The sequence below is a fragment of the Triticum urartu genome, chromosome 7A (assembly GCF_056163025.1).
Source record: "Triticum urartu cultivar PI428250 chromosome 7A, HENAU_Tu73, whole genome shotgun sequence".
Classification (NCBI taxonomy): domain Eukaryota; kingdom Viridiplantae; phylum Streptophyta; class Magnoliopsida; order Poales; family Poaceae; genus Triticum; species Triticum urartu.
Genome location: NC_141879.1, coordinates 526256901 through 526277940, shown reverse-complemented (window position 1 = coordinate 526277940; position 21040 = coordinate 526256901). Strand labels below are relative to the sequence as shown.

General features: G+C 43.8%; 2 protein-coding genes across 3 annotated transcripts; both read right to left on the bottom strand.

Annotated features, from left to right (window-relative positions):
• Window positions 1–7858: 7858 nt before the first annotated feature.
• Window positions 7859–9651, bottom strand: LOC125521053 (peroxidase P7). 2 transcript variants are annotated; one of them, XM_048686114.2, is made up of 4 exons: window positions 9354–9651; window positions 9089–9268; window positions 8419–8990; window positions 7859–8132 (listed from the first exon to the last, which is right to left on the bottom strand). In XM_048686114.2, exons 1-3 carry the CDS (start codon window positions 9558–9560, stop codon window positions 8439–8441), a joined length of 939 nt encoding a protein of 312 aa, XP_048542071.1. In that variant the 5' UTR covers window positions 9561–9651; the 3' UTR covers window positions 7859–8132; window positions 8419–8438. The 2 variants fall into 2 exon arrangements, with proteins under 2 accessions (XP_048542071.1, XP_048542070.1); XM_048686113.2 differs by having other exon boundaries at window positions 7859–8990.
• Window positions 9652–11768: 2117 nt separating this feature from the next.
• On the bottom strand, window positions 11769–20126 carry LOC125520495 (Ribosomal protein L1p/L10e family). Its single transcript, XM_048685443.2, has 10 exons — window positions 19473–20126; window positions 17005–17091; window positions 15890–15931; window positions 15632–15737; window positions 15089–15153; window positions 14969–15013; window positions 14784–14891; window positions 14561–14648; window positions 13605–13651; window positions 11769–12365 (listed from the first exon to the last, which is right to left on the bottom strand). The coding sequence occupies exons 1-10, from the start codon at window positions 20031–20033 to the stop codon at window positions 12288–12290; spliced, it is 1227 nt and encodes a 408-aa protein (XP_048541400.2). The 5' UTR covers window positions 20034–20126; the 3' UTR covers window positions 11769–12287.
• Between the last annotated feature and the right edge of the window lie 914 nt (window positions 20127–21040).

Genomic DNA, 21040 nt, shown 5'->3' with positions numbered 1-21040 from the left:
TGTCGAGGATTCAAGCAACCCCTGTATACAATTCCCTTCGTCAATCGGTATGTTACTTGCCCGAGATTCGATCGTCGGTATCCCAATACCTCGTTCAATCTCGTTACCGGCAAGTCACTTTACTCGTACCGTAATGCATGATCCCGTGACCAGACACTTGGTCACTTTGAGCTCATTATGATGATGCATTACCGAGTGGGCCCAGTGATACCTCTCCGTCATACGGAGTGACAAATCCCAGTCTTGATCCGTGTCAACCCAACAGACACTTTCGGAGATACCCGCAGTATACCTTTATAGTCACCCAGTTACGTTGTGACGTTTGGTACACCCAAAGCACTCCTACGGTATCCGGGAGTTACACGATCTCATGGTCTAAGGAAAAGATACTTGACATTGGAAAACTCTAGCAAACGAACTATACGATCTTGTGCTATGTTTAGGATTGGGTCTTGTCCATCACATCATTCTCCTAATGATGTGATCTCGTTATCAATGACATCCAATGTCCATAGTCAGGAAACCATGACTATCTGTTGATCAACGAGCTAGTCAACTAGAGGCTTACTAGGGACATGTTGGTGTCTAAGTATTCACACATGTATTATGATTTCCGGATAACACAATTATAGCATGAATAAAAGACAATTATCATGAACAAGGAAATATAATAATAATCCTTTTTATTATTGCCTCTAGGGCATATTTCCAATAGGGTCTTGCATTCCTCCAGCTCCTGGGACAGCCTAGTATTCTTCTCTGTAAGAACCTGCACAATAAAGATGATCCTTAAATCAGTTCTGCTAACTGTTTCAAGTCTCAGGGGCTACTGATACATACAAATCGTCAGATTCACTCACCCGTACATCCTTTACATACTGATCCGTGGCTCTGGCTAGACCATCTTGAGAGGCACGGAGGTACGCCTCTCCAGAATTAAAGGCATCGAACGCCTCTGGTGAGAAACAAGCGTCACGAAGTACGGCCCGGCGGCGCCTATGATTCATGGCGCTTTCCACTTCTGAGTTTGTAGCAGATAACCTATCCGCATCCTCTGTAGGGCGATTATCCGGCGCCTGCCCCATATCGGCTTCTGCCTCCGTGTCCGGTCCTGGTGCCCGACTGGTGGAAGCATGATCGGCGACATCGCCGGACATATTCCGGCGAGCGTTTTTTCTGTTAAAGAAACACTGGCGTCATTATATTTTGAGAAAGACGACAACCACGGAGCAGGGTTTGTTGTACCTTTGTGCCGGCGTCTCCGTCCTAACCGCCTTCCTTTTTGGCCTACTTGGCCTCGGCGCCTCCTGTTGGCGCGTTGCCGCAGGGCGTCCCGAATGCCTTTCCTGTAAAAAGGCCATGTGAATATGGTGGGTGAAGTGTCTAAAAGGGGATCCTACTTTTTTGAGTTGGGACTTTTCGGTTTTTCTTACGTGCGATGCAGGGAGCAGTCCAGGATAGTCGGCCGTAATGGCCACCATGGCATCGTCGTAGCTTAACTGATAGAACTGCCGGTTTATCAGCTCCACGGAGATAACCGGATCTTCTTCGAGTCCGGAGTCGAGGGCCCGGTCTGGGTCCTCCGGTTGTGGAGAAGGGCTGCAGACCTCCTTTATGGCCTTTCGCAGTTCCTGCCGTAAATTGGCAAGGTGAATACTTACAACAAAAAACGCGGGAAGATGGAAGTAAGGGGATATAGCTTACCTAGCTTGGAGGATTGTACATGGAGAATCTGTCCCGTGGCTTGATGCGGGTGAACTCCTCCTCCTCTCCCTTGAACAGTTCGGACAGCATTTTGGCTAATGCGGCAGCATCGCCCGGACCCTTACGCCCGTAGCGGGTGGCGTCATCCTCCCCGTTGAAACACCATAAGGGATGCCCACGATATTGAAGTGGTTGCACCCCCGCATTATGCAAATCGACATAACTTCGGTTATTGTCAAACCTAACTGAGCCAGTGCCTTAATCCGGCTCATCAGATAGAGGACTTCTCTGTTGTCTTCCGCCTAGGGGCTCCGCGGGCGCCAACTTCGGCGCTTCTTCAGAGGAGCATTGTTGAACTCAGGAAGACCCCACCGAACAGGGTCCAGAAGGGGAACGTCCTCCATATAAGACCATTCTGAAGGCCAGTCTTCGGACGACTTCTTCGGGGTACCGGACAGATATCCGGTATCGGCGATGCGCCATACTTTGGCTCTGCCCACTTGATAAAGTGATTCCCTCTGTGTGCGAGGGACAAGGCAAAATAGCCTTTTCCACAGCTCGAAGTGAGCCTCGTAGCCCAGGAACAACTCGCAGAGAGCAACATAGCCGGCGATGTGTAGGATGGAGGCAGGGGTGAGATTGTGTAATTGGAGGCCGTAGAACTCCAGGAGCCCGCAGAGGAACGGATGAACTAGAAATCCGAGTCCCCTTAGTAAGTAAGGAACAAGGCAAACCCGTTCCCCCATGGAGGGACAGGGAAAGTTCTTCGCTTGCTCCCCGCCATTGTAGGTGGCGAGCCCGGCTCGAACGGGCACCATGTATGTCGGAGGAAGAAATCCTTTGGTCTGCAGTTCGACCAATCGACTATGTGGAACTGAACGCCTCTCCCAATCACCAAGCTTAGGGCTATGGGGCGGGAGGAGGAGCTGCGGAGGTTGGCCATGCTGGAATGGATCTTTCCGAAACGCGCTCTGATGGATTCTCGCTGAGGGAGGATGGTGTGGATCGGATCTAAGAATCCCAATCCCTTTAATAGACAATTTATTTATCTGGCTAGGGGGTGAATGTAAAAATGCCCTGGCGCCTCGTATTCGTTCGAGAAATTGCCCTTATTGGGCGCAGAAGCCAAGAGGACATTTATGGGGCCGGATACTATTTACAAACACTTAGAAATTGGAGAAGAACCCGCCTTGCAATGCCGAAGACAATACTACACGTCAGACTCGTCGTCATTGAAGCCTGGTTCGGGGGCTACTGAGGGAGTCCTGGATTAGGGGGTCTCCAGACAGCTGGACTATATCTTTCAGCCGGACTGTTGGATTATGAAGATACAAGATTGAAGACTTCATCTCGTGTCCGGATGGGACTCTACTTGGCGTGGAAGGCAAGCTAGGCAATATGGATATGTATATCTCCTCCTTTGTAACCGACCTTGTGTAACCCTAGCCCCTCTGGTGTCTATATAAACCGGAGGGTTTTAGTCCGTAGGACAACATACAATCATACCATAGGCTAGCTTCTAGGGTTTAGCCTCTCTGATCTCGTGGTAGATCTACTCTTGTACTACCCATATCATCAATATTAATCAAGCAGGACGTAGGGTTTTACCTCCATCAAGAGGGCCCGAACCTGGGTAAAACATTGTGTCCCCTGCCTCCTGTTACCATCCGCCTTAGACGCACAGTTCGGGACCCCCTACCCGAGATCCGCCGGTTTTGACACCGACAATGGCACTCGGGCCCTAGTGACAAGCATTAAGCATAGCAAAGTCATAGCAACATCAATCTCAAAACATAATGGATACTAGGGATCAAACCCTAACAAAACTAACTCGATTACATGATAAATCTCATCCAACCCATCACCGTCCACCAAGACTACGATGGAATTACTCACGCACGGCGGTGAGCATCATGAAATTGGTGATGAAGGAAGGTTGATGATGATGATGATGATGATGATGATGATGATGATGGTGATGGATTCCCCTCTTCGAAGCCCCGAACAGACTCCAGATCAGCCCTCCCGAGAGAGATTAGGGCTTGGCGGCGGCTCCGTATCATAAAATGTGATGAATCCTTCTCCCTGATTTTCCCCCGAAGTGAATATATGGAGTTGGAGTTGAGGTCGGTGGAGCGTCAGGTGGCCCATGAGGCAGGGGGCGTGCCCAGGGGGTAGGCGTGCCCCCCACCCTCGTGGACATGGTGTGGGCTCCTTGGCCTTGATTCTTTCACCAGTATTTTTTATATATTCCAAAAATATTCTCCGTTGATTTTCAGGTCATTCCGGGAACTTTTATTTCTGCACAAAAATAACACCATGGCAATTCTGCTGAAAATAGTGTTCGTCCGGGTTAGTTCCATTCAAATCATGCAAGTTAGAGTTCAAAACAAGGGCAAAAGTGTTTGGAAAAGTAGATACGATGGAGACGTATCATGGGCTTGTTTGGAGGCTATAGAAAAAAAAATTGTACCGGGCCCAGTCGCGCGTCGGAACAGTTTTCATTAAAAAAACTGAAAATGAGGAAAAAAACTATATAGGGATAATGTTATTTCTTCAATTTTCCTAGACTTCAAGATAAAATTGGTTCCACAAACTTTGGAAGGTTTGAATTCAAACTTATTTGAACTTGATTCAAATTGCCAACATGGAAAGTACACAAATCAATTCACACAAACAGCCATAACTTTATTGCAGATTACAAATAGGTTACAAAACATTAGACGATTATGTATGTATTTCTTAACCCGCACCCCCACCCCCCCCACCCCCCGCGCGGTCCGGAAATACTTGTGGGGGAAATGGATGCATCTAGACGTATTTTAGTTCTAAATACATCCATTTCTTTAACAAGAATTTCGGATGAAGGGAGTACAATACTAGGTATAATAGGCAAGTAAACCCCCCCCCCCCCCCCCCCCGCTAATGTGTTTTAGTCTGTGAAGCCGATTTTTTTTAACATAATCACATTGTGTTGCTACTTTGATGATTGATATTCGTACATATAAACAATCCTGCGGTTATTTACTGTTAGAGTTCATCCACAAGTAGAAGGCTTCACCTAGATTCAAGAGGATTTGATTGTACACATGTTTTTGAATAAACATATGACTACAAGTCAGAAGTTGTTATACACATGCCACAAGAGATTTTATTGCATCAAGCAAACATACTTCAAATGTGCATGTCACTTATTTTTGGATAGCCATTACTACACTATAGTTGACCCCTTATGTTCTCACATCAGATTTTTCTAGCCGGATTTAGAATATGACGCAAGGTGGACATCACTACCGCCATTGACGAGGGCAAAAAGGAATATAAGTCGCAATACATGTGGGGTATTGTGTTGAAATAAAGAACAGAGACAAGTGTGTATTGGCGAGGAGGGATGAGATGTGATATGTTTTGTTATCCCGTTGCAACACACGAAAAACATCAAATGTGTATGTCACTTATTTTCAGATACCTATCACCGAATTCCCCACTATAGTTGACCTCTTATGTTCTTGCATCAGATTTTTTTTCTAGCAGGTTGATGAGGGAAAAAAGGAATATAAGCGGCAATATATGTGGGGATTTTGTGTTGAAATAAAGGATAGAGACAAGTGTGTACTGGCAAGAAGGGATGGAATGTAATATGTTTTGTTTTCTCGTTACAACGCACGGAAAACTTCAAATATGCATGTCACTTATTTTGGATAACCATTACTGAATTTCCCCCACTATACTCTTTTTTAACACAGTACAATCGAAGTCGCTCACATACACGAGTATACACTCACCCCTAACAGCTCACGCACGCATACCCTACCCCTATGAGTATCTTCAAGAGACTGAGCTGACATAGTATCTTGATATTTTACGAAGTATATTTTTGCATCGGAATTTTTAGCAGGATTTAGAATATGACGGAAGGTGGAATATGACGCAAGGTGGAAATCACTGCCATCTTTGATGAGGGTAGAAAGGAATATAAGCGGCAATACATGTGGGGTATTGTGTTGAAATAAAGGACGGAGACAAGTGTGCATTGGCGAGGAGGGATGGGTTGTGATATGTTTTGTTCACCCGTTGCAACGCACGGGCATTTTTGCTAGTAAGAGCTCATAGGGATACAATGTACTCCCTCCGTCCGAAAATACTTGTCATCAAAATGGACAAAAAGGGGTGTATCTAGAACTAAAATACATCTAGATACATCTCCTTTTATTCATTTTGATGACAAGTATTTCCGGACGGAGGGAGTAGATCCGAAGGATTAAGGGCCCACATATAGCGTCCTAAAGAAAGTTCTAGAGTATGCTTCGCGAGGCTACGTGCCTCAAGATTAGTTTCTCTTCCTTCAAAGATGAAAGGACAACAAGAGAACTGCTAGGATTGTAGGATTGATCTCCTTAATAATGCTAGAGTGTAGCCCACTAGTATTTTCATGGATATCTTTGATTACGCCTTGACAGTCTGAAGCTATTTGTATGTCTGTAAGTGATAAATCAAGGGCAAGTGAGAGCGCCTCTCGACAAGCCAAAGCCTTCAATGATGCTGGGTCAGTCACACCTTGACATTTTACCGCCTCAGACAGGCGGGGGAGGAACGTACGTGTTGGGATGGATGCAGACCGTTCAGCCCGGCTAGCCGTGAAGAATGCGGTTTGTTTGGATCGTGACTAGCCTCAGCTCGGCCTACATATTTTGTTTGAAAAAGCATGTACTCAAAAGGTGCACAAAACATTGACCAGTGATTTTTCTCCGAGATCTTGAATGATTTTTGTGGATGAAATTTTGCAACAACTGCACTTTATCATGTTTGATATTGTAAAGTTTTAGAATATTTTTTTGGAACACGCTTGATACGTGTGTTTTTAGCTTTTTCTGTAAACCCGGGTGTAGCACACCCAGATATAGCCACATCTTTTCATTCATTGTTGCGTTGGCAAGTTCATAATGTTTTCCATATGCATTTTTTATTTTGGCAAGTTCTGTCTTTTTTTAGTTGTGGTTATTTCCACAAATGATTGGGATTTTTATTTTGTCTTTTTCTGACAATGGAATTTTTTTCGTCTTTATTTAGAGAGGAGACTGTCTCTGTTCCATGAAAACCTAGTACTAGGTAGCAGGCACGTGTAATAGAGAAGCAAATAAAGTTGCTCATGAGGTCACTAGATTAGCTAGATTTTCTTTGATTTCTGATTGATCTGAGGAAGCCTTAAATGAAATCGTAACAGTCCTCATAAATGATGTATTGGTTATTTTTAATAAATAAAGTATCTGGATTTATTTCAAAAAGTAGGTAGCAGGCACGGATAATCGTCTTCTTACATTGCTAAACATCTCTATTGACTCTGTTATATTAGTACATCATGGAAACGTATTTTGAAATGTCATAAAATTCTGGCAAAATGTTTTGCGCGTACACCTCGACATTCTATGTGCTCGCAAAGTCGTTTTATGAAAAAAACAGTTTTTATGTCGCGTGTGAAAAAGACAAAATTCAATGTTAAAAATAGCTTTTCACGACATTTCTTTGTCTTTTTTACGCAAGTCACAGAAAATGCCGGTTTTCCACAAAAACTTGGCGTGCGCACATAGAATATTAAAAGGTACACGTCAAATTTTTGTTCGGAATTTTTTTGACATTTTAAAATGTTTTTCCGATGGCAAGAGCATATGCTTTCATGTGCCAAAGTGAATTTATGTAGATTATGTTCTTTAAAAAAACAAGTGCTTACTATGATGGAGAAGTAAATTCTCGCATCTACCTGAAATATTAGTGAAGACACGCAATGCACGTGCACACTTACTAGTAAACCAAAGAGCACCATGACAAACCTGTAGCTTAAGGCCCTTCTCAGTGCTCCATCATGTGCTAAGCAGGTCACATAAGCCAAAAAAAATGACATGGCACAACAATTAAGGAGGGGAGAGAGCATTTTGATGACCCCAGAAAGAACCAATGCCAAGCGCGTGAACCTAAGCAAACCACTTAAATGAAACAACTTAACCAATGCATGAAAGACTTTAGGTGTTAACTCATTAAATAAAACGAGCTTAGCAACAATAAGTTAAGCACATATGCATTGGGGAGTTAAGTTGATAAGCTATTTAATGCACTTGGCACCTCATCTAAGCACATTTGCATTGGAAGAGGCCTAAGAGAAAGCAAAATACCTCTAACATTTATCAAGTGATCAATGGACAACAACTTAAATGCATGGACATAGTAATATTCAGCATGTTCATGGAGTAGCCCATTCCATTGTCCAAACATTTATCAAATGGTCAATCGGACAACCTAAACTTAAACCCTTGTACTCTCGAAAATAAAAATAAACCCGTAACATTTTTTTTGCGGGAGACTTATATAAACCCTTAACATAATAGCATTCATCATGTTCATGGAATAGCATGCTCCATTGCCCAGCCAAACATCTGTGAAAAGGATTGACAACAATAGACACATCGTTATCACTATTGCAAAATGGTGCGAGACAAACTCTAAACAATTGGGCAGCATAAATCCACATCCTAACGAGGGGATATACGTCTTCTTGAACGAGATGAGAGAATTCCCCAGAATCTTGAGAATCGGGTTCAAGATTCCGGGAGAAGTTGGGTGAAGGATCGATTCTTAAGATTCTGGGAGAATCGGCCAAAAGAACTGGGCCGAAGAACGCCATGGGTGCGCGCGGCCTCTTTTAGTAGTAGTAGTACATACCAGTCGGTTCATCGGATGAGCTAGCTGTTGACGACATGGCAGTTGGCCCTGATCTCGCCGGCGCTTCCGGTGAGCGGATGTATGTTGCCCATCTTCACCATCGCCTTGGCGAAGTCGGTCCGGAAGAGCGCGGGGTTGGCGCCGTACTGCCGCACCAGCGCGTCCTCCGACCCTCCGTCGAAGAGCGCCTGGTCGGAGTGGAACAGGCCGCGCTTCGCCAGCAGGTTCCGGTAGTAGGCGGCGTCGAACGCCGAGGGGGTCTGCACGTCGATAGGCGCCAGGTTGGCGTTGCCGGAGCTGGGGCACGTCCGCCGCCGCAGCGCCGCGAAGGACGGGTCGATGTTGGCGTCCCTGTAGATGCGGGCGTTGAAGTTCAGGCACTGCGCCAGGCCGATGGTGTGCGCGCCCGACAGCGCCGTCATCTCGGCCGGCGAGAGCCCCTGCCTGCCGAACAGGGAGATCAGCGTGGCCAAGCCGGCGGTCGGCGGCGGGAGGTTCACGTTGGCCAGAGCCCGGCTCGCCGTCGTCGAGTCGCGACGGCCGAGCGGCACTCTCCAGGTCGGCCCGCCCAGCTGCATGCCGCCAAACAGTTTCATCAGGACGAGCGACAGTGCGCACTAGCTAGAAGAAGAAGCAGCTCCCGATCGAGCCGGTGAAGTTTTGCACGCACCAGGAACGTCCCGTCGCGCGCGGTGAGCGCGAGGATGTCGGCGCAGGAGACGACGCCGGGGCACGCGGCCTCCACGCTGGCCTTGATGGCGTCGATGACACCGAAGCCACGGATGGACCCATTGTTCGGTGCGGCTTGCTTCTCGCCGCCGGCGTCGAGAAGAACCGAGCCGTCACAGCCCTGCAGTACATGCATGTCAGAATTATCATGCGAACTCAAGTATAGACTGTGTAGTCAAGTACTGAGACGAGTCATCAGTCATCACCTGGACGAAGCAGTCGTGGAAGAAGAGCCTGAGAAGCGAGGCGCCGACCCGGCGCTCGTTGCGGATGGCCTTGTTCATCCCCGCCCGCACGATGGCCTCCAGGTTGGGGCAGGAGGCGGAGTAGAAGGTCGTCGAGAGCTGCGCGTGGGCGGCGCAGGAGAGGAGCCAGACGGCGAGCAGGCGGTGCAGAAAGGTAGGAGCGGCCATGGCGGCGATCAGGTTAATTGGATTAGAGATGCCTAGCTCGCAGTGAAGCTGCTCTGACAGTGTGGTGTTATTGATCACTGGCTTCGGACAAGCTCGCCTATTTATAGCTCTTCCAAGCAGCGGTGCATGCATGATTATTTGTGACTGCGGTGCGACGGCATCCGGATGGTAGGAACTGGGACAAACACTCAAACAGCATCTCCAACAGATTCCAAAAATTCCACGCAAAAAAAACAGATTCCAAAAATAAATAAATAATCATCGTTGGGCTGAAGATATTGCAGAAGAGATACTCCCTCCGTCCCATAATATAAGAACGTTTTTGGCACTACACTAGAGTAAAAAATGTTCTTATATTATGGGACAGAGGTAGTACAACATAATGAACATGATCAGCTAGTCAATTTGTGGATTGTACTAAATTTTCTCAACCTTGACGATTCTTGGCCAGATGTTTTCGAGTGGAGATGGTCCATGGGAGCCTACTCGGCTAGTTCGGTGTACAAGTTGTTGTGTCAAGGCTTGGTTAGATTACTTGGAGCTTCAGCCATCTGGAGGTGTTGGGCTTTGTTGAAGTGCGAGATCTTCGTCGGGCTTGCACTCCAGTGCAGGTTGTGGACGGCAGATCGGCGCACGAGACAGGCCTGCAAGATGATACTTCAGCTTGCTATCTTTGTTTGCAGGAAGAGGACACGGTGGCATCGCTGCTTTGCTTGTGGGAGACGAAAGATTTTGATTCAATGGTCGTTTTGGTATGAAACTTGTGGAAGCAGCACAATGCTAGAGTTTTTAGGAATAGAGAGCAACAACATTCTGTGAGGGAGCTTGTTCTAGCGATATTGGAGGCGTTGAGCATTATGGAGAAGTGGCGGCGCGGTGTGTTTAGAGGATTTTATGAGAGTATAATTTTGGTAGAGCAGGTGTGAGTGTGGTAGTTTTCCCAATGCATTGTTCACCTTATTTCAGGGTCTTGTAATTATATTTCTCTCTTCTATAAAAAAATATGACACATTATTAGCGTACTCTCGAAAAGAAGAACACAAGGCTCGGGGGAAATCACAAGCAATGTGGTAGCGGTCATCAATAGGTTGGATCATTCCGATCTACGCTTCTCTTCATCAACGGCGGTTGTTATTCTGGTACACTGGTCTTATGGGGCATTAACACGTCGACTTTTCGACTTGTCTACTACAATAAGGTTCGCCCTGCTCCGATGAGGGAGAGGCGAAGACAACGGCGCGCATTTGGCTCGCTCTGGTGCTAGTAGTCGTCACTAGGTGATCTACGGGCCTAGATGGATTTTTTACTTCTGGTATTCTTTGTACTATCTTAACAGTTGATAAATAAATCGAAGTTATCCTCAAAAAATAAAAGATGGCCGCTGCTACTCCAGAAGACATGTCAGCGTTCTTCATTGCCTTCACAGCCTCTATGTTAACAGAATCGACCAGAAGTTTGCTGCAACTTAGAGACTGAGCCAATCGCACAACAAATTTCAATGCCACTGCATCTGTAGATAGTGCATCAACGCACATGTTGATCTTCCGGTTACCTCCCCCTATAAGGCCTTATTTGGTTTGAAGGAATTTCATAGGTATTTTTCATTCAAACAAATTTCATGAATGTTTCGTAAGGAATCATGCGTACTATTTTTCAAATAGAAAATCTAGCATCCACTTCAACCTCTTATTACAATTTGTTTGTTTTTAATGTGGCATCAACCACTTCATACTAATCCTATATGATTCAAGTGGGCATGCCACTCCAATCCTCTGTTTTTCTGTTCTCACATTCTGAGAATCCAGCGAATCAAAGAGGGCCTAGAGGTTTGCGATAAATCTCACAAGACAGCTTAGCGGCACCCTGTAGTGTTCATCTAATTGAAGGCATCTTTGCACCATAAGTTTGATTACGTATTTCCTTCTTGGAGACATCATTTCAGAGCAAGCAGCTCAGAAATGCATGAAGTTGCGTCACTTATGTCTTACTTTTTTCTTGAGGGGTTGCACGGACAGCGCTACACAAGCCGAAATGCATGCCTTTCAACCACAGTTCCATGTTTTGTCAGTAGCCTATACTGATGTTGGCCCATTAAGCAACCAGACGTACATGTCGCCGTCGGCTTTGAAAAGTCCCCCAGCAAGCAGCAGGAAACAAAGGAGGTCAAAATCTGTTAGACGGCGGCCACATGCATTCGAACAGAGCAGAGACAACGCAGAACATTTTTATTTTCCCAGGTGCACAAGCTGGAAGAGATGGCGACCTCGAACTGCATCACACCAGCTGCAATCAACATTCTAACTAAACTAACATAAGCACAACAAAAACTGGTTACTTCCTAGTGGTCCCTGATCACTCAGGTGCCAACTACTACAATCTTCTCTAGTTATGCCCAAGAGAGAGAAAAAATGTTCTCTAGTAATGAACTCAAGGTTACATTGTGATTGCACACAACAAACTGGTGAGCACCAAGGAGTATGACATGAGTGGGCCAGCAAAAGAAACCACGTAATTTGTGTGACCGTGCGGAAATTTAACAAGATAAGGTTTGCTGCAAGTTTTTGACCACAAAAGTATCATCTGGGCGTGTCAGAACAGCAACCCATCCAACTGCTCAGCCTGGTTATCACACGCCATGCTCCGCTGTGATAGGCCAGCCATTTGAAAGGAACCAGTTGCAAGTACCCCCAAAATAAAATGGTTCGTTCAGATTTGATTTATACTGACTTAGCTCACATGCGCCCTGCTATAGTCATCAGCAGCTGCCGATAGCGATGGTATAGTAACAGGAAATCCAGGTCCCATCTGCAAGAAAGTTCCTCCGATAAGAGACATAAAAGATAAGAGCAATCCGAGGAGATGCTGCCCGCCGTCAAATCCCAGGGCTCAACCCTGGACAGGCGGTGGAAACTACCAAACTGGAGTACGGTATGTGAAAATGAAAGATGGAAGAAGTTGGGACAATGCTCGTAAGGGTTACACTTGAACATGTTTAGGTGCAATATCACAAGCAACCTTACTTTCAGTTTACCCCACTAACAATGACAGAACCACTAGCAATCATTGCAACTCTTGATAGTACTAACATACTGGTCAAGCTGTACAGACACAGTATAGGTGTAGCATTTCACAAGACCTCTCATGGGACAATACAAACCAATAAAGCCAGAATCATGTCAGACAACTAAAATACCATCAGGGTCAACTTGATGCAAACCATTAGCAAAGTTACAAAGTACTCCCTTCGTCCCAAAATAAGTGTCTCAACTTTGTACTAACTTTAGTACTCTGCAAAATTGTACTAAGGTTAAGACACTTATTTTGGGACGGAGGGAGTACCTAGCAGTAATTTCACCTTTCTCTGTACATAGGGTCAACTTAGAGAGAGGAAGGATCCATGCTCTGAAGATAATAGTGCACTTGCTAGGGCTGCGAGTCCAGTAGAAGCTTACTGTTTCTAGCACATTGCTCCATAACTTGCACAAAAGTACTCTCTCCAATTCATATTAATTGCCGTTCATTTAGTATAAAGTTGTATTAAATCAGAAAAAATTAATATGGATCAGAGGGAGTGGCATAATCGACAAATACGCACTACTAATACTACCTACTTTCAAGAGAACAGAAAGAGTTTTGCAGAAGAAAGCGTACATAATTTCAAATTTGTTTGGCACATGCACAAATTAGTGATAATGCCTGCGGGACAACTAGTACCAAAATGTCTGGGACTCGGTTTTTTCCTCTTTTTTTTCTTTTCAGTTCTGTTGGTCTTTCAGATTATGAAGCCATGTGCCCTTTTTCAGTCTTCTGTAGCCTTCCATATCTTATTTTGTAGAGTATTTATTATTGTTACTCAAATGCAAATTCAGTAGAGTCCTCCCATAATGTTGTCATAAAAAGGAATATAACATATAAGGTCGTAAGAAGATGAAAACCGAAAAGGTCTTTAACATGTTATTAATTTTGGGTGAAATATTATTGTGACATCCCTAGAAAGTGAAACCAATGATACATCAGATACAAGTGGAAGAGAAAAGAGCTTACTGTGCTACTCAGTGTGAACTTCTTCACGTATCCAACATATTTCGAAGCTGAAAGAAAGTCAGTGTTAGCAGCCTGGATTTAATACCATCATCACAATAATCAGAGAAACAACATGTAAATATCGAAACGTGCATGGAGAAATATTTATATCTAAGAATGAGCTATTGGGTAATTCGCCATCTGAATTAGGTACTCAAATTGATTTCTTAAACTGGGCACTGGCGTTTCATGTCAAGTGTCCAAAGTATTGAAACTGACAGAGAAAGGTCAAAAAAAAAACAGTCAGACTCAGAGTTCACGCACGGACACGAATTTTGGAACATGGTTCCAAGCGCACCCGTTATAAACAGTAAAATAAGAAAAATACTAGAAAAAACAAAAAAATATGAATATTTTTTGTATCATACATGGCAGAGTGGTCTACTCGCATATGAAGTTTCACAAAAAAAAATCTGTGGTATATTCTAGGCAAAAAAGACAAAATCGGTGCTATAAAAAAGACACTGTTTGAAGTAATTTGGAGAACCGAAATTCTTTTCTTCGCTAAGAATGCCGTGGGTGTCATTTCTGAGTGCATGTGAGTAGACCAGTCGACCAAGTATGATACCCCAAAATTTTAGAATTATTTGATTCTTTTGGCTATTTTTTATATTCTTTTTTGTAATGGGTGCTCGTGCACCCATGTTCACCTTTGTACTTTCATAATATATACCACAATATAAAATAGCTTGGAGTTCATAAATTTGTACTCCCTCCGTCCGAAAATACTTGTCATCAAAATGGATAAAAAAGGATGTATCTAGAACTAAAATACGTCTAGATGCATCCCGTTTTATTCATTTTGGTGACAAGTATTTCCGGACGGAGGGAGTAATTGAGTAATATTCACTAATAAGGTGCAATGTTGATACAAAATATTGGTATAAGCATGTTAGCAGCACCAGCCACTCACTTACTTTTCTTTAAGCCCACCGGCTTAGCAAGTAAAAGTGCATTTACGAAAGCACCAATATTTTCACGTAAACTCTCCTCAGAAAAATTGATCTGCAAAAAACAACACAAACTATAATGAGGAACGACACAGAATTGCAAAGTAAGGAGTTGCTTGACTATGTACATAATTATATTGATAAATTCACTAGGCATATGAGTATTAATATTGATGGCCATGTCCCATACCTTTCCGAGGCCAACATGCACTATGGCAGTTTTATCTATCTTGAAATCAACACGGCCTGATTTTGCCGCTTTGACAGCACCAGAAACATCATTTGTCACAGACCCTAACTATAAGATTCAAAGTGTCAAGAAAGGCAGAAACTTCAGTGTGATTCCGAAATAAAATGAAAAGGGAAGATGCCTACCTTAGGATTTGGCATCAAACCACGCGGACCCAATATTCTAGCGACCTGGAGAATCAGTCAGGTTGTTAATAATATGTCAAACAAGAAATAACATAGGTGTCCAAAAGCCCACACTGATACCTTTGAAAGCCGAGGCATGAACATTGGGGTTGCTATGCACTTGTCGAAACTTAGTTTGCCTCCTCCTAATATGTATAATCATAGGTGGAAAAAAGGAATTCCAATCAACAAGAATGTCAAACATCGTAGATGAAACTAAGGAAAACATAGGATGGGGTACTAGGGAGTGTGAGCAGGTAGCGATTGGTGATATTCCAAGGAAAATAAGTTCCAAAAACCATAACATACTAAGGCCTCCTTTGGTTCATAGGATAGGAATATTATAGGAATAGGAACTTCATAGGAAGTGAGATGACATGCATCTCAATTCCTATAAAAAAAGAGATGCCATTTGATGCATAGGATAGGAATTTTTCCATTGAGTCTAGGCTAATGTTTTTTTTCCTTTGAAATGTGAAGGATTGGACCCTATCCAACATAGGATTAGGAATCCATTCCTACAAACCAAAGGACTTCATAGGAATTTTTCCTTTGAAAATCCTATCCTATGAAATTCCTACAAGATTCCTACAAACCAAAGGAGGCCTAAAGGAAATAAAGTACCTTTGCGTATCTCCTCAATCAGCTCGTCGCCACCAACAACATCTGCTCCAGCTGCTCTAGCTTCCTCTGCTGCAGGCCCTTCCGCAAATACTGCTACCCTAACAGTCTTATAAAGAGAAGGACCTCAGCATGAAGTACTCATAGAAGACAAAGGCACCATTTGGGATGCAATAACTCTTTTTATTGTTCCTTACAAAACAGAGATGGTGTATACCCAATGCCTGTAAAATAGGCTGTGAACAATATTTAGAAAGGTACCTTGCCAGTGCCATGCGGCAAAGTTATGGCGCCACGGACCATCTGTATGCCAGGGAAAGTTTTGGTCAGTGTCAGAAGATAATTTTCCATTAATCTAACGTTCACAAGCAGATTGAAAAAAATTAAAAATTCATTAGGCAACTTGGCTATTCAATTGGAGAAGCATTAGTTAATCATCATTTATTAGCATGCACAAAACCTCTGGACAACATTTCTTCTTTATTTGAATGTGTTAGATAGGTCTCAACAGGTATAGAGACAAGACTTCAGCAGCATCCCTGTTAAATCACATAGCTTCTACACTGGTTTCAACACATTGGGGAACTTTGGCTTTGTGGCAAATACAATGTCATACACTAATATCAGCTGGGCTTTTTTACAAGAATCGACAAATTAACCCAATCAGTTAGCTTCTTGCATCTGTGTTTTTGTTGTCATAACTGGTTGATCCAGTCATAAAACCCTAGATCATGCCTCGTACAGGGAGGTGCTAGCCACATGAAGGAAAAAGGGAGCAAAAGTGCTGGAACATTGTGCATGCTGAATCACGCAGCACGCAGGCTGTGCTGTTTGTGCGTGGAACCAGAAGATATGCGATTGCATGTGCTTCAAAACCATGTGTATAAAATTGCATAAGTGTGTCAATTAGGTTTATCCGGTAATTGCAAGAAAATGGCGTACAAGGCACTGGAATTGCTAACCTTGCCAAATGACTTGGCTCAGTAACATGACACCTAGGTGACCGTTTTTTTAAAGACACTAAGTTGACAGTCAAATCAAACTTCAACAAGTAAGCAAGTAATAAAAGATCAACAAAACAAATGCTCTGTGGGATTGATACAGAAATCAAATACTCGATGCTTATGCCACGAGAACCACAGCTTCAGCCATTACCAGTGGCTTGAGCAAATGAGCTACTGTGAAAGACCAGGAAAGATCACATACACTCAAGTGAAACCAGAGTAAACAGGTCTTGGCAGTGCAGCAGCAAATGCAGCTGGCAATAAGTGATTCAGTAACATGGCAGGTTAAATTTCCATAGAGTAGCAATAGTGAGAAAATATGACAGGATAAAAGGTGTGCTTCAAGGTACTTTTTAAAGAAGCGAAGCAGACCTGGTCACCACGACGTGGATCAACACCTAACATCACATGAGCTTCCACTGTTTCGGTAAAATTCCGCTTCTTCTCATTTGCACTGGTCTGGAAGGAAACAGAACAAAGTAAGACCATTTGATTATTATTTTCTTGACTAAACAATTAGATTATCAAGTTTTGTGGAACATAAAATGTGTGAAACATAAAGCATTTCTACATTTTCCCACACTTGACAGCTTACAAGTCATCTTATATGTCCCATGAGAATTGAACACTGAACAAAGGTCTTGAATGTCTAGAGAGAAAGCTAATGTAGGGCCATAACACCATTCACAGCTACTTTTTTTTCTCCAGCATCACGGTGAGGTTTATGTTTTATGAACCTACAAAACTTAAGTTAAACCCCAATCGCATGCGGAGCTAGGAAAAACACATATTTAGTACGATTAAGATTTTCATAATTCACCGCTAAAATGCGATAGGGTTTGATTTTCAAGTTGTTAATAGAACATCACCATGCCCACTTCTATTTTTCATAGAATTATTTGATACCTCTTACACATGGTTTCCAGAGAGTTATTGCCAGGAGGGTAGTTTCCCAATGGACATTTTCCCAAACATCCTCCACAAAATAATCTCAGAAGTAACCACAGTGTCAGTACTCTTACAACCTACAAGCGTACTCTTCTGAAAAATACACTATCCTCTCTTCAAGTATATTTTTTATAGCTACTACACGTATACTACAGAATTCTGTCACCAATCACTGGCAGAAAAAATAAGCTTTCTTAGTAATTTTAGAGATCTTGCTTCATAGGGGTGTTGCAAGACCTAAACTGACAACTAATTGCAACTTATCATGTTAGAATCAATAATCTATTACCTAGCCGCTTGAGCAAGGACACGTTGAGGCTTTTCATCACAGAAACAATTCACCATGAATAGTTCGATCTAACAAAAAATATTGTCGAACGCGTGAACTTGGGTAGTTGACAGTTTTAGCTCAAAAAATCCTACAAGACTGAAAATGCTCCAAAGATCCTGTGTTCAAAGTGCCCCAGGTCGTTTGTGGTAGTTCAGCAGTGATACAAGTGTATAACACGTGAACTTTAGTATATTCATTTAGGTTTCACTATAACAGAACAACATAACGTCATGTGTAGCATCTCAAATCTCAAATGCAAACCACATGCCTAGAGCGAAATTGTGGTGAATACTGGACAGTAACAGTAGCTTGCATAACATATTAACATGTAATGTGCTGTGAACTCTGACATGTGAAGGCATTATCAGAGAGGGGGACACTTGGCCAGCAAGCAGAAACGAAAATGGAGCCAGCAATGGCGCTGGATCAGGACTAAGAAGAACAGAGGAAGCAGAGAGTAAGACTCAGAGATCAGGCCCTGCCGGTCTCTGCCACAGCTGAAGTAGTGCAAAGAGAAAGATAACAAGGCAAGGGAGGCTTTGTCACCATTTAGTGGTTAACTAAGGGTTCAGTAAGATGGTACAGTACTAGTCTAGATCAGTCAGTTCCAGGTCTTCTGCTAGGGTATAAGTTGGCATCATTTTGGTTCAATCAACAAGAAAATCTATCTTCCGCTATGTTATAGTTAACCTAATCTAGTGATCTGTTTTTCCTACCAGTGCCATTAACATCTTGCGCCCATCACGACGCCTATGAACTCTCCCTACAATCTAAGGGCAAAAACAAGAATGCAATGAATGTTTATATCATCTACATACAAAGATCATATGCCAGTTTGAGAATGCTCAACTTGTTTTAAAGTTGTTGTGGAGAAACTAGAGTCTTGTTTGCATACAGGGTGTTGATGTTAACTAATATGGCAAAATGAAACAGAGTTCGATATTTCTTCTTTCTGTTAGCAGAACAAGATTTTAAACTACGTTTCTGTTGATTATAGCAACATCAGTTAGCCAAACAGGGTAATAAGTCAAATAAAACAGAATTGTTATAACCAACCACAATGCCAAAGGTAGCATAAACAAAATGGATTTGCTAATTCTCATCTACTCCCTCCGTTCCATAATAGGAGCATTAACAAAGTCTCATCTAACGCCTACACTATTTGATTAACCAACCACTAGGAGTTACATGAGACATAGTTATGTCCCATCTAGATGAGAGCTAGATACACCCTAAACAAAATAGGAGCATTCTTCCTAGTATGCTAGAATCCACTGTCACAGAAAAAAAAAAACATACATCAATTTCAGCTTAATCCCATCCTAAAATTTGTAGTCGCATTCCAATTAAACTGTGGCTATTTCATCAACACTCCTTCCCATTGACTAAGCAAACAAAGTCATGGTACTACTTCAAGTGAGGTACTCTTCTCTTGTGGAAATCTTAGTGCTATGAAACCATGTCCAAATTACACAAAGCTATGATCCCCAATCGCAACATAACGAGGTTTTTTTATTTGTGAGTTAGAACTGCGATGAACCGAATCACGAGAAGTGCAGACCTTGATTTCGCGGAGTGCGTCGACGAGATCAATGGCGACCTTCTGCGGCCGCTTCGCAACGGGTATCAGCGATGGGTACGGCACCGTCTCCTCCTCCACCGGCACGCCGAAGACGGACCTCCTCGCCCGCTCAGCATTCTTCTCAATCCGCTCCGCCTCGCCGCGCAGATCCTGCTCATTCACCCCCTGTCCGGCCCCTTCTTCCGCTGGCCGGTCTTCCGGAAGCGGCGCAACCCTGCTCGGGTACGACACCGGCGCGATCGCGGGCCCCGCGTCCTTGACGAACCGCACCTCTTGCCGCGTAAACTGCCGCGGCGGATTCGGCGGCTGCTGCTCAAATCTCCTGGTCGGCTGGTCCTGCCAATCGGGGCCAGCGCTCGGCGCATCCGGCCGGGGGGCCTCCTCGGGTGGGGGCTGCGGCTTCGGGGCGTAGGAGACGGGCTTGATGGTCGGCGGTGGGGGGTCGCCGGAGTTGGAGGTGGAGAAGCGGAAGAGCGGGAGGAGGCGATGGGGATGCGGGTGGCAGCGCGAGTGGGAAAGGAGGAGGCGGAGGTGAGCCATGGTGAGGGCGTGGCGGCGGCCGGCGGCGAGGGCTGCGGCGTGGGGTTTAAGTGAGGACGCGATGGGAGATGGACTGAAATGGGAGGGTTTCCTCTCTCATGGGCACTGGACTGGGCTCGATCCGGTGCACACTGCTATAGCACGAGCCGGCCCAACTAGGACATTTTGGTATAGACCCAATTGTGAAGGATTCTCGAAAAAAAAAACGCGGACCAGGGACCACTATTTTCCCCCTTTTTTCCTTTTATTTTTTATTTCTTTTCGTTGAAATTTGGGAATGGTTTTGAAAATCCGGGATCACTTTTTGAAATTCATAACGTTTTTAAAAACATGACCATTTTTTTAATTCGGGAACAGTATTTGAAATTCAATAAAAAATGAATTTGTCAACATTTTTTGAATCGAGGATCTTTTTTGGAATTCACAAAAAAAATTTTGAATGGATGAACAATTTTTCTAGATGCATGAACATTTCTCGATTTTTTTAATGGACAAACATTTCTTGAATTAAAAAAATGAAATTCGCAAACATTTTTTGAATTCATGAACTTTTTGGGAAGTTTGAACATTTTTAAAGAAAATCAGGAACAATTTTTAAATTAAGAACATTTTTTAAATCCCAAATATGTTCTTTCTGATTTGAGAGTCATGAACCGTTATGAAGACGGAATAAGGTTCTCCCCGCCTAACCCCTGTTCTGGTGGTGTTTCTAGCATCGTCGGAAGGCGAGTGGAGGTTTGTCACCGGCAGATCTCGTAGGATTTGGTCGGAATTTGTCTTCAGTGGATCCACATGGATCATGTCTTCGTTCATCTATATTCGTGTGTTTTACAGGTTGGATTCTTTCGATCTACACTTCTCTTCATTGGTGACGGTTGTTGTTCTGGTGCGTTGGTCCTAAAGGGTCTTAGCACGACGACTTCCCTATTGTCTGCTACAACAAGATTTTCCCAGCTTTGATGAGGGAGGGGCGAAGACGGTGGCTCGCCTTCGACTCGCTCTAGTGC